The sequence below is a fragment of the Empidonax traillii genome, unplaced genomic scaffold (genome assembly GCF_003031625.1).
Source record: "Empidonax traillii isolate 1590-97213 ecotype Southwest subspecies unplaced genomic scaffold, ASM303162v1 scaffold801:size538433, whole genome shotgun sequence".
Taxonomy (NCBI): Eukaryota; Metazoa; Chordata; class Aves; order Passeriformes; family Tyrannidae; genus Empidonax; species Empidonax traillii.
Window position 1 is genome coordinate 190,593 of NW_020955994.1, and position 17,917 is coordinate 208,509.

A 17,917-nucleotide genomic window follows, 5' to 3' on the forward strand; every position below is an offset into this window, starting at 1 on the left:
CCATTCCCTCTGTCTTATCTGTATCAGGCCATTCATTTCATATAAAGAAGTTAGCCTTATGCTTTTTTGTTGTGGCTTTGAACATGAGGAGTGCATTAAGCGAAATACCAAAGTTACAAACTCACACTTTGCAGTTAGAAAATTATGCTTTCAAAAAAGTAGTCTCTGCCAGTTAAATATAGAAAATATTAAAATTGGTTTTGAAAATAAAATCATTCTTTTGGGATATTTCTGCAGATGTAAATTCTAAACTGAGTTGAAAACTTTTTTTTAATTCACATTTGCTCTTTAAAACATAAGAGATCTCATGTGACTGGCAAAAAAAAACTTTAGTAAAAATAATTATCAAAAATTAAAAATATATCTATATCCCAGTTTTTATTTACATTAATACCTGGCACTACAAGAAGGTCATCAAATGGAGGCATATAGATGTGTCCATTTCAAGATCCTGTTTTGCTTCCCGTATGGTATAATATAGTTTTAGTATAACTGAGAATAAGACCATTCTCCTCTCAGTGATAAAATCTTTTAAATTAACTGAGTTAATAAACTGACCACATTTCTCCTTAAACAATGTAGAAAACAAACAAACAAAATAACCTGCCAAAAATGTTTCTTCTCTACAGCAAAGGCAAAGTGCTTCAGTTCCTGACTTAGTCCTATGTAGAGTCTTGAAATGACAGTTGTATTAGGTAACAAGTAAGTCAGTGTGTTGACATGCACCAAACAGTTCCATGTCCTCGTCCTGACAGCTGGGGAAAATGAACCATCTACATCCATCTGAGGTATCCCCAAAATGAGGTGCAACATTTCCTACACTGAACCATTATCCATCTGGAATATTTCTATCATCTGAAACACAGGACAGTGTATACTCACCAAGTGTTCTGTATCTGGCCTGGAATCCAAAGCCTACAATGTGGGAGTCTGTGTAGAAGTGGAGCAGCATAGGCCCAAAGACGCTGACTGGTGCAGGGAGCTCATTACCACAGAGTGTGATGAGAGGATGCGCGGCCACGCTCATCCCACTGAAGATGCTCACTCCATCATAAAGACAACTTCTGCTCAGGAGTGCTGGGGCTGCATGGACATATAATGCACAAGTGTTAGCAGCGTATTTTATGTGTGATTTACTGAGCTGCAAGTATATAGACCTCACACAGGATAAGAATTAAATTTTTTATTACTTTAAATTCCAGGGAACTCAGGATCTCATTTGCTTGCTGAGGAAGTAGATGCAGTAAAACTGAGGCAGAGAAAGGTAAAGAGACCTTGTATATAAGACATCACATTGTCTCATTCAATACATCCTATGATCTGGAAAAGGCTCCAGGCTCCTTGACTTTGTGGGAGTTCATAGTTGAATGAACACTCTCTGTGAGGAGATGAAAGGATCCAATGAAAGCATGGATCTCCTCTGCAGACAAAAGCAACACACCTTTTGTTACAGGCAACTGAACTACCTGGTATTTCTTTCCCCTAATGCAGAACTCAGCACCCAGTGCAGGGACTATTAAATCATTAAGAGTGAGATTTTTGAAAAATGAAAAAGTGGGCCATGCAGTAGCCTGTTTCAGAGCTCACTTCTTTCTCCCTATGTTCCCTCAAACTTTTGAGTACATAATTCCAGGTTCTTCAGCTTGACTAAGAAGACAAAAAGAAAAAAGAAAAAAAGAGAAAGTAAATGTAGTCTTGCAATGATTTTCAGAAATGAGGAGTTTGGTATTCTATTTTTTTTTTTTTCCAAATTTCTCATTTGCACTTAGGTTTCTGGAGGAATGAGCCATTCTCTCTGACTCCCTGCCCTACCTACTGGACTTTCTAGCCACCTGTTTGCAAACAGGTTCAACTGACATGAGAGGTCTCAAAAATAAGTAAGCTCATATAAATTTTGTGAAGGTCAGTAGCTGAATTAGAGTGCCAGAGGAACATCCCCAAAGAAGGACAAGCAGTGCTTTCAGTGTAAGGGCTGTGAGTTCAGGCTGAACAGCAGCCACCAGCACCCTGGGAACTCAGAGCCATGGCACCACCTCCCTGCCCAGCTGGGACCTGTAAGCATGGGGAGAAGTTGGTGGTGCCCAAGTTGATAGCACCGAGGGATATACAGTGGGAGCAAGAACAGAGCCACATAGGTTGTGCAAGAAAGCTGGATTAATGATGTCAGTGAAAAACACAGCACACACCTACTGAAAAATGAGTTTCATTAGCTGTTATGCTTAAAAAAGAACTTGATGTTTTCTTTGACTTTTTCATCATTTACAAGATTAATGGAAGCTGGGGTGTCAAATGTTTATTAAAGTTATCATGTTTAGTGACCTGTTAGCAACAATGGAGCATTTACTTAAATTGCGAAGGCTTAATAGGGAATTATCTAAATTTAACAGGACTGATGTTGAGCCTACTGTTTCAGTGGAGTGAGTCCTTCATGTTGTCCAGTCAAAACAAACTCCTTTCTATTGTAGGAAACAAGATGACTCATATTGAACAGGATGACAAATAGGAATGGAGAGATAATTCTGTTTCATGAGAACAACAGAGTGATCCCAGCAGGGATCAGGTGTATTTTAGATCCTCTCTGGAGATTTAATTTCAAAAATTCCTTCTGTTTCAGTGAAGACAACAGGCTTTACAATTATGTCTATATGGAAATATGACATGGTGCTTTTCTGACTCTAGTAAGAGTAACTAAGCAGAAAACCAGCCACATCAGATAGCTGATTACACTATTAGTAAAATAATGAATAAAAAAAAATATTCTTCGTGTCCTATCCTTTTATTAGAATACTTGATAATATGATTCAATTAAAAAAACACATACTTTTAAAATGCAAATGAAAAAAAAAATCAAGACCAGTGCAATTTCAGAATGGAAAGGTTTGAGAAATCAACTTAGGTCATTTTCTGTAAAGACTTTCGAGAAAAGCATGAGGTGAAATAGATCTTTCAGCAAAGCAAATGTCCATAATACTCATCATAAGTTGATTTGAACTGCTGCACTGGAAAAAATAAGATGGTTGATGTAGGACTGTGAGCAAAAGACTTAATTTCTAGCTTTGAATCCTCATTGTTTAGGCCGATATCAGTTATGACTCATGAATCCTGGCAAGACTGATAATTGTATGATCTCTATCCTGTAGCTCATTCTCATGTTTACACTTTCCTTAATTTCTCACCATATTAAATGCATTATTCTGTAAATAATCCTCAGCCTCAGATTCTCCTCATATCATACTTCCAGCCTCTACACATATTCAGCACATCATCAGCAATTCTTATTTCTGTGCCTTATTTCTGCTAATCATATAATCTTAGATCTTTTCTAGACCAGTTTCCGTCCCTTACACTACAATGGAAGAGCTTTCATGAGTCTCCAGAGATGTGTTCTTAGCCAGATGTCAGACCCATATCCTCTTTGAGCTGACAACCACTTTTCACATAGCCAGCACTGTTTTTCTTCATAAACCCTGTCTCCTAAGAGCTTTTGTTCATCCTTCTGGTATTGCTGTATCTTCTCTTCTGATTCATCCATGAGGATTCAACGAGATAACTTCTTTCTGGTCTTTCTCTCTTTATCTGCTCATTAGCTCTGTATAATCTCATTTGCAAGGACAGATGCAACTACTATCTCTGTGCTGATGACCCCATAAGTCTCCAGTTACTATCTTTAAAATAAACCTTCCACATAGCTATGACTCTAATCTGAGAAACAGTGATTTTTCCAACATGGATACTGTACCATTCAGTCCTCTAGCCTTGACAATATTTCTTCCTCTCTGGAGAGGTCATTTATTTGGCCTGACATTATGAACATATCCCTGTTTCTTTGAATTGCTGTGTGCATTTGCTTTCAAGGCCTTTTTTATCTATCTGCACTCTATTTATCATCTCTTGGTACCATTCAGTGTGGATACAGTGACTCCTGCCTCCAAAGTTCACATGATAAGTGCTTCAGTTGTCCTTACATTACATTTTGAAATATGTCTTTGGGTAGTCCTTTCCATTTAGCAGAAATTTCTGTCCAGTCTCATTATTCTGCATAAAATAATTTATTTGATATGATGCCTGCACAAAAACCTTGACCAAATTTGGGCCCCTAACTATCAAATCATTAATATCAATTTCCTTTTTCCATCTCTTTGTCTATAGCCATAGATTCTGCTTCATTTAGTTTTGAGGTAGAACCTGTCTTTTTGTTTAAAGTTTATAAAACTTAAAACAATAAGATTTTGTTTCACAACTGCAGCTCCTGATATAAATGGCAATACAATTAGTAATTACTAATGCAGGAGAAGTATTATGCAGAAATAGACCCTGTGTGATGTATTAAGTGGGTTCATAGCACAAGGTATTGTTTTGAAAGCAAAGAATTACAAATCTTTCTCATACATATCCTCTTTCAAAATAATCTATTGCAAAACTTGTCTATTTTCTGAATTGCCTAGTAACAACTGAGAAAGCAGATAGAGCAGACTCCAAAATAAAGCTGTGACCCTACCCCAGATTGCAAAATTACAGACATATGTTTATAAAAGAAAAAGAGAAATAAACAAGTTATTAAAACATTTTTCAGGTCAAACATTTTTCATTATCAACACAAGGCAGTAGTTTTGTAGGCAGAGTGTATAAATACTACAGAATTCTAAGCAGATACTACAGGAAGCCTACATCCATTTTCCCTATTTTTCCACTCTTTGGGACTCAGCTTTATTGGATGTTATACTCGTATTTGAAGAATATAACAGCCATTTAATAATACACTCCCATAGCTGTCCTAGAGGTGCATTTGTACAGATGTTAATCTGAATAAATCTTATGTACACAAAACTGTATGTGGTTAAATATTTCTTAGATAATAAGTCTGTTAAGGTAGATAAATAAGAGGTTGTTTTTTGTTTTTTTTTTTACTTATTCTGATGTTTGACTTGTGAAGACCTTTGATCCAAGGAGGGAGGACATATAGAATATGACACAGATCACTGTAACAGAAGTGGGGCTGAGAAAAAACTCACACCTACTAGTTTGGTTCTTCATATAATAACCAATCACAACAATGCAGGTGGTACTACAAGAAGCAAGTGGCAACTTACACAACTTCATGAAATTGGCAAATCAAGAGAGTTCTGTGACTATATTCAGTCTGGCACAGGAAGAGACATTCTTAAGGCTGCAATGAAATCACAGAGACCAAGCCAAACTTGCATAGGGTTAATCTTGCCTATGTTTTCCTTCCTAAATCTCAGGTATCTTGTGTAAGCTATTACCTATGAATTCCTGTAATAGTCAACTGGTAAAGAGAGTGAGAGAGGCCTCCAGAAGGCAATTCACTCCATCTGCATAACACATTTGGTTCTGAGTTTAAAGTACTTTCACACTTCACTATAGGAGGAGATAAATCTAGATGATTATCTAAATTAGATGTCTATCAGGGGCTCTAAGTGAGATAAAAATTTTTCTACCTTCCAGGAAGCACACAATTTAGATTAAATTTTGATCACAAAAACAACAAATGCAGTTTCCTCCAGTTCTCTCTTACTCTGTTACTTGCTATATTTAGTGCTTAATACATATTTAATACTTAGTACGTGTATGTCATGTTCATTTGGTTTCAGATACTGACACTACATCGTGGCTGTGAGTTAACAGCCTCATTTGGAGTAGTTCTTTATAATCAGAACTGGCGTCTCATGATAACTGAAAACATAACTACTCTATAGCAGAGATCTGTGACTAACCCATGAAGTCAATTAATTTTGTAGCAGTTTGTCACTGCACTACAGACAATTACCTTCTGCCTTCTAATATTCTGGAGAAGATATTTCAACCAGTTAAAGTCAGTGAGATATGTATGCCTTACAGGCCTTATTCTAGACACTTCATTTCTTTATTAAAAAAACATTGAAAGAAACCCAATTAAATTTATTTTGAGAGGTCAAATAGGTAGTAAATTATGCTAATTGGACATGTAGGTAAACTTTAAAACCTAATCCAGAACATCTGTATTAACATGGTTTAAATTTTAAAGCCCACACTCAGCAACAATCTGAGCAGGTGCATTGCTTACTTGCACATGGAATAGCTAGAAATGTTTTTAACAGATGCTGCTGAACGTTGTCCTGCCCTTGCAAAAGAACTAAGAGAATTCACATTGGAAACCCTTAGGCACATGTGCTAAATATATTCAGTGAAACTGCTGAGTAAGTTTTCACTTCTACAATGATAGTTTGCAAGGAGGTGGTTTCAATCTTCTTTGCAATTCAAACACAGGCAGTTTTTCTTTATTACAGGGTTGGTTGTATTTTAAGGGTTTGTGAAAACATTAGTAATCAACTGCTGGAGAGTGTCATACTTCCTCTTTGCTAAGCAACTGTCTTTTAGCTCATATCCACAGTTCTTTCACGTGACTCAGGACTTTTAGTTGGTGTAGCCTAAGGAACAAATTGTCCTGCAAGAAGTGGAATATTTTTAGTATTTGTTTAGGTCTGGGTTTATTATTATATCTGTATCACTTACCTCCTTGCCTTAATCTTCTTGATAATAAAAGCTTCAATCAATTTAAAAATTAACTGAATAAACAGACAATACAGATCAGTATTGTGCTCATAGAGTTGTCAAAGTTGATGCACTCTGATGCAGCCTAATGCTTAGTGTGTCTGATAAATAATGACGTATTCCACATGAAGAAATTATCTAATTTCTGTGATTTACATTTTACTTACAAAAATAATCTTACAGCACTGGTTTGTATTAGGGGATGAAAAAAATACTTCAGATAAAATCATAGTCAAATCCAACCTTTGTTTCAGACCTACCTTACATTTGGACCAGAATAGTTTTGAATTAAAAATAGCCTAGAAACTTAAAAACAAAATAAAAGAAGACTATGTTCTGACTTTATAGTTTGGTCTGAAGAAAAATTCAAATTATACAACCCATCTTAGTAACAAATTACTCAAAATCTCTTTGTCTTGGTAATTTCAAGAAAACCAGATTAAGATGGCCTCAAAATATATAATGCCACCCAAGTAGTTTGGACATACTGATTCCTCTATGTTATCATGGCATCTCCACCCATAAAATTTTGACCCTATCAAAACTGAAAATGTTTTACCACTGTAACCAATGGGACTAGGACATTAAACTTGTTATCGCTTGGCTAAATGCTGCCAAGGTTGATAATTGCAAGAGAGACTTTTGCTCATGGGCAACAACTTTTATACATTTTCCATTGCTGTAGTCTTTCAGCTAGTTTCACGTGTCTATGTTCTTACGTTCTTGTAAAACACCCATGTATATTTATATCTATTTTATCAGTTAAGGAACAGAAGCACTGAAAAGCAAAACAGCTGGCCTAAGACCAAATAGACTGTAAGACTGAATGGCAAAAAAAAGGCAGGAACAAAGAGCGGGATTAGCCATAGTCACTCTTATACTCCAAGAGCCTGGCAAATTCCCACCTTCATTGCTGCCAGGTATCCAACAGGTGATATCTATCTTCACTCTTCTAGAAGTGACTCAAAACTGAACCCTGGAGTCTATATCTATAAGTGTTTGTCTGTAAAAGATTTTCAGAATGGATTGGCAAATTAAACATCTATAATTTTCCATGATAAAAGACTTTTATGTTTTCAAATACGAAGTTACACTTCATAATACATCCTGAAATTATGAAGAACAAGTTACCTTCCAAGTGAAAAGTGTCAAACTCTAGGATCACCAGAGACTGTGGTCCCTGATCTATGACATAGTTGCAGTTCAGGTTGTTATCATACTGACTGGGGTAGTTAGGAGAGACAATACGACCTTCAGGGCTGGTGAAATTTACTCCGCATCCTGCAAACAAATAAGTAAGGTACAGTTATAATCCAGGGGATAACATCATCCTGGTTTTACAGTAACAGAACAAATAACGTACACAAGGATCTCATCTCTCTTTAGGAGGCTGGTCAAAACCCAGGGAGAGTAATATATATCATGATGGTAAAAGCAGGTCTTTTACACATAGCAGTGTTTTTGACAAACACGAGGCCTTCCCCCGTGTCACACTCTACAGTGTCACACTCTTGGAGTGTTTGGGTAAGACCAGACCATAGATCCTGAGCCCACCAGAAGGACACCGCTGTTCGTATGGGTGTGGAGCCTGCACGTTTCAAAATCCCTTAGTAGCTGTATTGGAAGGAGGGTTATTGGGGAAGAGCAGCAATTCAGTCTCATTTGATAATGCTCACATTAGCCTAAATGGTGCTTTTCTTGCTTCATGCCTGACAATCAGGAGGATGCAGTCTGCTGTAAGGCCTTCTCTGAGTTGCTTTACTATATGCAGAGGCAGGAAAGGTTTGCCACCCAGAATTTTTTGGGCCCACAGAACTGTTCATTTTCATGGAGCTCCATCTGTTTCTAAGGACTTGCATGGCCTTTTTTTCTTTATTTTAAGTCAAAGCTTTAAAAGAATGCAGTGCCCAGTGAAACACTGGCTTAAGATTACGAACAGGCATATGAAGCCTGTGACTGTCTCCACTAAGAGGTTGTTAGTTGTTACTGACAACATAATGCAAACATTATAAAAACAAAAGCAGTTTCAATTCAGAATTCTGAATACTTTGATAATGTCTTCCTCTAAGCACTTAATTTCTCACTGTTTTAATCTGAATCCTGTGAAGGGAAAGTGGTTTCCTTTGGCAGCATCCTACAAAAAAACCCCAAGCAGCCTATGGCAGCTGTGAAATACCTCCTCCACTTCTGTTGGGTTTGACTGTTGCAAAGCACATGCCAAGCGTAAAGAAATGGACAGGTCCACCCAAGAAATGCCACTTGAGCTACACAAAATGTAAATACAACAAAACAAAGCAAAGGCCAGAGCAGGTAGTGAGGAGTTTATGTGAAGGGCATGGGCTACACCATACACAGGACAAATTGCTGCAGTTTCAGCATGTGCCTTGAAAAGAAGAAGAGAGATAAAAATTCTGAAGGAGGAGTAGATCCTTTACAGCTTTAGCTTCCATGCAGTTTAACTACAGAGAAGTAAATTTTTAAAATTAAAAGCCCATTCTTCCTTTTGGGCACAGTGAAAAGACAAAGGTGGATAAGAATAGCTACGAAGTTAGAGCTTCATGGAGGATCTCTGGCAAGGGCAACACTGGAATTCCACTGCATTCTCTGTAGTAACTCTTGGTTTCCAAACCCGGGCAGAGGCTTCAATACCTTGTTGGACCGGGATCTGAATTGCAACACACAAATCAAACCAATCTCAAAAAGACTAATAGAGCAGCCATCTGGCTTTAATATTACTTACTGCTTATGAAAGATGCAGAGAAACCTAGTGCAGGAGCATCCTGAGACTGAAATACTGTAGTTATCACATTGTTTGGAGCAACAACAGGATCAGGAGCTGAACTTCCACATCCTGTGGCTAACAAAGCTGTTTCTTCTTCATCATTTCCTCTCCACACCTGACAAGGCCAGATTGGAAATTGTTTAGTGCTTTCAAAGCCCAATTAGGTTATGGGAACCCACCAGAAATTACATGTGCAATTTTTCTTTCCATAGACTCAGGTTAGGATTCATCTCACACTGAATCTAAGAGATCTAAATTGGAGTTAATCCCTGCAGTCAGTGGAGTGAATCACAGTGAATAACTTCGGTTGCCAGGGTCCCCTGAAGGGCATCTGGAGGTCATTTGCTTGAACCCCTGATGACAGCAGAGCAAACATAGATCAGGTCCAGGGGACAAGAGAAAAACATTTTATGTACAGCCATTACCTACTTTCATTTTGTCTCTGTTTACTTATCTCCATACACCCTATAAATATGCATAACTATGTATACAAGGAATTATTACATGCAATCCTTATGTTATTCATGAGTAAATAAAACACAAAGCTGTCTTGCTAGGATAATATAATGGCATCAAACTGGGAGATCTGGATTCCTAATATCTAATCTTGCTAATAAAAAAAATTCCCATTTTTGTTAATTTGCATTTACTTGTTCAATGACAAGTATCAAATCATGTAGAGAGTTATGAAAATAATGAAATTCACAGAAAATATAATGAAGAAAAAAACCCACAATTTTTTTTAAGTATTACTTCAACTGAACCAATAACAAATTTAAGTTCAATCAAGCCCTGCATTCAAGAAGCACATGCAGGTTTAGGTAGGTAACTGAAAGTCTCTTCAGGTAATTACTTAAATATGCACAGTTTAAGCTCACAGTTTAAGCACTGAATTTCAAGACACATATAAAATGAATCATAGGTATAAATGTTTGATGTTTCTAACCCTTTAAAAAATTTCCTGAATCAAGATGTTTTTTGACAAGGATTTAAAATGTCTGCTTAAATACAAATTATTTACTCTAATAATAAAGTTATTTCTGTTGATATGTTTGCATAGTTTCTTTATTGGTAGTTTATACCAAAAATATATTATAATCAAATTGTATTTGATATTTAAAATAATGTGCTTTCAAGAAATTGAGAGGAGTCAGAACAACCACATAAAATTGTGATCGCTCTAAGCAACCATCCTAGAAAGGAAAGGGTTAGCCAAGGGTTAGTCTGTAAGTGTAGGCATATGAATCACCTCATTCATTGACCAGGTGTTTGAGGCAATGGATGCTCAAAGGATTAATTTTGCAGCCTATAGCCTGGCCAAGGTTTTGCAAAGTCACTATTGATTTTGGCTTACTCTTTTGTGGCTGCTCAGTTTGGATTAAATGGAAGAAACTTACAGCTGTTCTACAGTTTTTCATATGCAGACACCTTTGTGTATCTCAAACTGGACATTCAGAAATGGAAATGGACATAAAAAACTTCAGATTTTTCTCTATGAAGGAAATCTCCAATTGACATAGTTTTGCTTATGCCATTCAGGGCACTTTAGAAATTTGAAATTAAACACCTTTACCGGGTGACATTAAGACTTCCATAATAGTGAAATTTATTTTAACATATTACATCAAGTAATCGCTGTCTATGAAAAATCTATTAGCTGGAGGGCTTTCTTTCACAGCCTTAAAAAAATTAGTGCAACTGTGGTTTATGAGTTAGTAGGTATGGATCAGACCATCCTGATCCAGCTGCTCAAGTCTTCCTACATGTTGTCAAATTATGTTTGCCCTTTATATCAAGTGGGAGTTGTACTTTTGTGGAGAGAATGAGCACAAAACTACTGAACATATGCCAAATGCCTGAGAAAAAATGACTCTGAAAAATTCAAGGCATGTCCACTTCATTCTATTGCTTTGAAAACAAGAGGCTCTTGACAACCTATGAAAAATATTCTTATTTTTCTATTACTATCTTTGGTTTTGGAGATTAAAAAAAGAAGGATTAGTGCAAATTTGACAGGTTTGGTAGAATTTATAGAGTCACATTCCTTTTTTTTTTTTTTAAACTCCCTGGAGTAATTGAAAAGATCTTCCTTTACACTGTACTGTCACATTATTTCCTTATTCTGAAATCATATATGCTCCTTTTTTCTTCATATTTTTAAGTTTTGGGGCAGCATGCAACCTGATGGAACCTCAAGAATGGATGAAAATTAAAATTATATACAAGCCAGGTCACAAATCACACAGAAAATGGACTGTATTGGTACAAGGACTTCAGTTTATATTTCATAAATTTTCTTCCTTGACAGTTTATAACCATGACAAATGCAAACCAGGATTCTGGAATCATGACTTCTTAAAGCGCTGCTCTGCTGACCTAACCCCAACAATTATTACCTTCACGTAACTGCTCTGGCAGCTTCCATCGCGATCTGGAACGTGGAAGTTACTGCGGAAGGTCATCTCCAAGTGTTTGCTTTCATGTGCAATGATGGTCCATGTACATCTGGTGTTCACGGGAAAGTTTTGAGGCCAATGAGGGGATTTGATCACACCATTATCTGAATGAATGATTCCACCACAGCCTGCAAAAAAACAGCAACAGGTGGGAGAAATGTTCGAATATTTTCAGCTGGTGTCAGCTTTGAATGGCTGTTTCCTGCTGTGCCTGCAAGAGTGAGAGAGGAAAGCCCTGATACCCACTGAAGCTTCATTTACCCCTCTTTTAAGCAATTTTCTTTCTCCCAGCCCTGCAGTAGGGAGGTATTTAAACTCTAGAGAAGGTCTCTCTCTTTGTACTTCACTTTCTTTTCTTCACAAACTCATTCTCCTTGCCAGTTCATACCCTACACACTCCTGGCAAATTGAAGTGAGTATTGCTTTGAAAGAGTGTAAGGACCAGGAATATATTAATGAGGAGCTTCTCCCGAGACTCTGCAGGTCCCTTCCCACACCCCACAGCATGCAAATCATGACAGACAGCAATTCAGAAGAGCACTCTAGGGAAAAAAACCCGATCTGCTGTTGAATCCTTTTTTCTTCTTACTCTGCAACGTGAAAATATTGCAGTTCTACATGTGAATCTACTCAAGCTATATCTGTTTACCCAGGGCAAAATAGTGACTTCTCCAGTCCAGGCAGCCCTGTGGATCTCAGTGGGATTATGGAGAGGGTTGGAAAACATGACTTTAAAAATTGCTAACAGATTCATTTCTAAAGGGGAATAACTGGTCATGGCTCTGTGGCAGCTCATGTTTTATACATAGTACATTTAGCTAATTTGAAACATATTTGCAAATACCATGCCAAGAATAATTTACTAGGGCTATGCATACAGCACTAGCAACCCTTGTTATTTCAGAGACAATGTAGTAAAAGAATGAACAAAAAGCAAAAAAAAAGGTTTATAACATTCCTGTTTTTTCCTTTTAATTAAAAAAAAATTATAGTTTTAAAAGGAAGATTTTATTTTTCATTCTTCTGTGTTAGTAATGGCATTTGTGTTTAGAAGGATGCAAAGCCAGATTTTGGTCACATATACCAAAAACCAGAGATTCTCAGTGAACAAATGAGAAGAAAGCCTTAGAAAGGAAACCAGGTACATAAAAAACCCCAAACCCTCTAACAGAGAGAATATTACCTATGCACATTGCAAGTGTAGGCTGATGTTTACTACATAATTGAAGAGTGGGTTTCCTTGCACATGAAATCTCAGTGAGAACAGCGTAAAAATCCTGCTTAAGTGACAGTGTATATTCATGCAAGTGCAGACTATTGATATGTTTAAAAAGACACTCCATCAACTGACTGTGTGAATACTGCTACATTATTAATGGACAGAAAGGTGATCAGCATCAGGCAGAAGGTTTGCAGCTGTAGGTGACAGTAGGGAGCACTTGGCCAGCTCTGTTCTGAGGTGGGAAGGCAAAGTGATTTCTGTCCTGTGACCATCTGCCACAATCTACACTTGCCTTCAGTCCTTTATTGACTTCCTGAGGTACACTGTGCAAATAGTGAGCTACCTTTTGCTTTTTTTAAAATCCAGAGAGCTGATAATCTCAACAGAAGGTGGTAGCTTTGAAAAATGTACCATTCAATCCTGCTTGTATATCACCTTCAAAAGGGTACCAATATCTCCACTGCACTGAAAGAGGGTTAGGCTGTTAACACGTGCTCTTTGAGAAGATCTATCTGCTTCCCTGTTTTGAAACTGACCTCTTCCTAGTTTTAAGTGTTTAAACCAAATCAAACTGTGGAACAATTGTTATTCATAAAATGAAGTGTCTCATAGTCACTGACAATAGTTACCACTGCTGGGAGGGTAATGGTCATGGTATCCATTTACAGCCATCAAGAAGCTGTCAGTATGAGACTTAAAAAGTACAAAATCAGTCCAAATTTTATTTCTTTGTGTGAGATCAGACAACGATGTTGGCACGTATTTCTTTTGTTAATGCAAACTTACCTAAAGATTCTGATGTCCACGTTGCGTAGAAGCCACCTCCTTGAATTGAGTGATCAGAGTTAAAGATAACAAGTAGTTTGCTGGAACCAGACCGAATTGTCCCGGGGGATGTGTTTCCACAATACTTTCCTATGACAGGAGACCCCGGAGAGCCACCATTCAGGATAGTAACAGAATCCCACTTACAAAGTGAATGATTTTCAACGTGGAAGGCTGTAAAAGTAAGCTGCAACACACAAAAGGGACATTCGGGTGCTAAAACCAGTCACTTCAGGGAGGGTTTAGAGCAATTCCAGCCAGATCCTGTAGCCATCCTGCTACAATGATTTCTTGGTATGCTTAGAAATTTGACCCACACTTCATGATGCTTTCCTGCAAGTATTGCTTGGAATCTTACAACTATGAGTAACAGCATCTACTTAGCTTGAAGATAGAAATGGAAGAGGAATGCATAGGGTCAAACTTGGCATTACCAGGACTTAACCATACTTTGAAGCCAAGTATGTGCTTCAAAACAGCCTTGAATATGCGCAGGTGTTGAACTCAAGGCTTCTGGTCATGAAATATAAGTAGTTATGTAAGCAGAAGGTCCTGGATACTTTTTTCTTCCTATTATTCTGAATCAATGTACTAACAGTTGCTAAAAATGTTAGTTTCCATTAAAACAGAAACAGTTCCATGGTTCATTCCTGTGGGCCTGGAAGCATCACATAAACAGACCGAGCAGGGCAGGCAGATTCTGACCCTGTCTTCCTCCCACACTGATTCCATTTGTCCTTGCAGGGATAAGCACACAGGTGGGATTTCAAGTTCAAAGATTTAGATTGCTGATGCAGTAGACTCCTGTGTTTGTTGATGCTGAAATATTGATGTACACTAATTACTGCCTGGCCCCGTTACAAGCAGTCTTTTTTTTTAACCAGTTTCAGGAGCAGGATCTTTGCAGAAAAGTTTAGCAAATACATTATATTTCTTCCTGTACATTTAATGTTTATTCATTTCCAAAAGAACTCTGCCTCAGTTAAAGACCAAACACAAATTTAGCTCTAATGGTTTAAATTCAGAACGTTACCAGCAACTGAAACTGGCAGTTTATACTGCAAAATTTAGTCTGCCTTCATTGAGGGGGCTGCTACTCACTCCTTTCAAAACAGAAACCTGCTTCCATCTGCTTAAGATTAGTTCTGCTTTAAACAAGTTTGTGGATTAAATCCAGGTTTTGCATTCTCTTAAAATAATTCTTTATTCCCTGAAGTCAGTACCTAGACAGTGGTCAGAATATCATGCTACAGAATAATTAAGACTATGGGTTTGCATTTCTAAGAAATACCTTTTTAATTGTAAACAAGGAAAACATGATAGGGAAATTACTGAAAGACGTTGCATATGAAAATCTGCAATGTGTTTTAACAAAAGTGCTTTTCAGATACTTTTCTGACCTGGACCATAAATGTCACTGATTGGACTTTTCTTGAAAGAATCAGCCAAATAATTCAGTGAGTGAAGTTTCACACTGCTTGGTTTTAAAAGTGCTTAAATTGGTCTCTCAGGAGTTTGACTCAAAGTAGCACCTCAGGCACCTGTTTATAATAGTTATTGAGAAATAAGAGCAGCATCTCATTGATGTTATTTGTACCAGAAATCATATTATCTTCCAGACCATTAAGACACAAAAGTGACTTCCTAGTTGCTTGTAACTTTGCTGCAGAGAAGTACCTTCAGCCTCATATTCATTCTCATAATATTGATAATATCCATGTATATTTAATAAAATGAGTTATTTTAGGTTTTCTAACTAGATTTTTTAACCAAGTCATTGTTTAAAGGAGAACTCAGTGCTATGTTTTGAGGTCAAGTTATCCTAGGATCCTTCTGCTTTTCAAAAAGCACAATCTAGTTTGGTTGTGTTATCTTCATTCCCCCTCTTAGTTAAGGTTGATGGGGAGATATTTCATTTCTCCACATTTCTGATTTTCCAGTTTGTCTCAAACCTGTTCCTCAAGACTCAGAAGGTGCTTCTCACACTGTCAGCTGTGCGCATAATCATGAAATTATGTTACTCACAGTGATGGTTTCACCTTCAGGAGCTTCCAACAACCAGGAGCAGTGACTCAGACTGCTATAAGGTTCTGGGTAGTTAGGGCTTGAGATAACTCCCCTTTCACCTGACTGTATACCACCACAGGCTGAAGAAAAATGAAAAAAACATTTCAATACATTTTAGGAACTGAACACTATAATCAAACAAATGGAAGATTATTTAGATTATAATAGTACTAAAATATATTTCAGTTAGACTGATACAGGTAAGGATGAACAATTTCTCTGGGAAAATCCATGTTTTAAAATGTTTATCATTAAATAGTGAGTAAACAGATGCGATGACCTTGAAACTTTGCATTTTTTCTGACACTTAATATAGCTCTGCCAAACCTTTGCCAACTGACACTTACAGCTGCTTCTTCCACCTTATCGTCCATTTATTTATCTCAGACACTTAAGAAAATCAGTGCCATTCTTGGACCAACACAATCAAGTAAAAAAGTTGTTGATGTGTCTAGAGAAGCCCCATGGCTAAATTCAGCTGTGACAGGAAGACTAGTTGTGTTGGCACATAAATGGCAAAGTGGTGTCATTTGCACTGATACAGCTTTAAGTGGATTTCAAAATGAGTGCTAAGGTTCAAGCAGCAGAATGCATTTCAGCTCTGCTAGCACTCTGGAGACCTATTTGTAGTAAGTCAAACTTGGCTGGTGCTACCTGTTACATCCCTATTCCCAAGAGAAACCAGCTGTTCCGAGTGTTGCACAGCATTGCAAAAACTCAAATGCAGTTCGGGGAATGGGAACAGTGAGGCAGAAAATAAATCTCAAAGTTCAGCTGCTAGCACGTGCTTGCTTTAGAAGGATATAAATAGTGTCAGGGACCGTGTAACTTTGAGGGCCTCTTTAAGAGCTGATCCCATCACGTTTATTCTCAGTATCACCAAATGAATGGCAACGTTCCCCAGAATGCCTCAGTCATCAAAGGCAGCAGTCTATCAAGTCATTTACCTTCATATGTGTAATGGGCCAAGAATCCTTTATCTTCTGTGTTTTCATCACTTATAAAGTGTACCCAGACCCGGGGGGCAGCTATGACTAGTGGCACAGATGGTGCAGACTGACCACAAAGTCTGGCTATTAGCTCTCCATCAGCATCCCCTAAGTAAAGAAAGAAAGAAAAAAACGCAACAATTTTTGAGTCTTAAAAGAGCTACAGTAGCATAAAGGAATAGGGCAAACATGCATTTCCTTGTGTTTTGATTAGAAAACAGAGAAAACTACATATCACACTTAGTAACTGATTTTTTTAATGGATATAAGGAGAGTGCTGCAGTTCATTGCTGGGATCTAAATGCAATGCCATTCCCAAGTTCACGTCTCTAATAATAGCAGGCTGCTGGTCTTAAAAGTTTCCATTCAAAAGCAACTCCTAGCTCCACGTGTAATGACAGACTCTTCTTGCAGTAGAGCAAGAGTGAGAAATTTTGGGTGTTCTTCAAAGCCCTTTCACAGTTATTCTAAGTCACGTGGTTGAGTGACTTCATGTTTCTGTCATATATGGGGATGCAGCCACCATTTGAAATGCCTTGAAGCACAAGGATAAAAAGTGACATATAATAAAATTCTATTAATGTAAAATACAAAGAGAATGGCTACAAACTGTCTTGTTAACATGTACTGATATTGATACTGAGCTGTACAAGCAGAAGACACTCATAATAAACTATGGTTCAGGAAAAAATAGTAATATTTACTTTGATTATGTGAAGTATACATTTTGTGCACTTCTTATGAGGTTACTGACTATGTGACAGATGTGATGCAGGTTACTCAGTCTCTACAGTGTGAAAAGTGACACCTATCATTGCTTTCATGAATGGCCAGCTGGCTGGAGAACTAGACTGTTGATAAACAGAAAATGAAAACAGAAATACTGTGCTGTAAGATTTTATTCAAACTGAAGGGAATGGTCTGAAAGACAAAACCAAAAGTTTCCACATAAGCCAAAAGTTAAGAGTTTATTTCACTGTAGTAATGTGCTCAGCTGTATTACCATGTACAGACTACATGAACA

The 17,917-nt window shown here is 37.4% G+C and overlaps 1 protein-coding gene across 3 annotated transcripts in view; it reads right to left on the bottom strand.

The window, feature by feature from the left end:
* Positions 1 to 17,917, bottom strand: part of CUBN (cubilin) — a 145,526-nt gene that overhangs the window by 19,540 nt on the left and 108,069 nt on the right. For all 3 annotated transcript variants that reach the window (XM_027901601.1, XM_027901599.1, XM_027901598.1), the window contains 7 exons: positions 16,852 to 17,001; positions 15,863 to 15,984; positions 13,799 to 14,024; positions 11,731 to 11,918; positions 9,293 to 9,449; positions 7,684 to 7,833; positions 883 to 1,083 (listed from right to left, as the gene is read on the bottom strand). In XM_027901601.1, the coding sequence (XP_027757402.1) occupies positions 883 to 1,083; positions 7,684 to 7,833; positions 9,293 to 9,449; positions 11,731 to 11,918; positions 13,799 to 14,024; positions 15,863 to 15,984; positions 16,852 to 17,001 (1,194 nt within the window). The remainder of the gene's footprint in view (positions 1 to 882; positions 1,084 to 7,683; positions 7,834 to 9,292; positions 9,450 to 11,730; positions 11,919 to 13,798; positions 14,025 to 15,862; positions 15,985 to 16,851; positions 17,002 to 17,917) is intronic.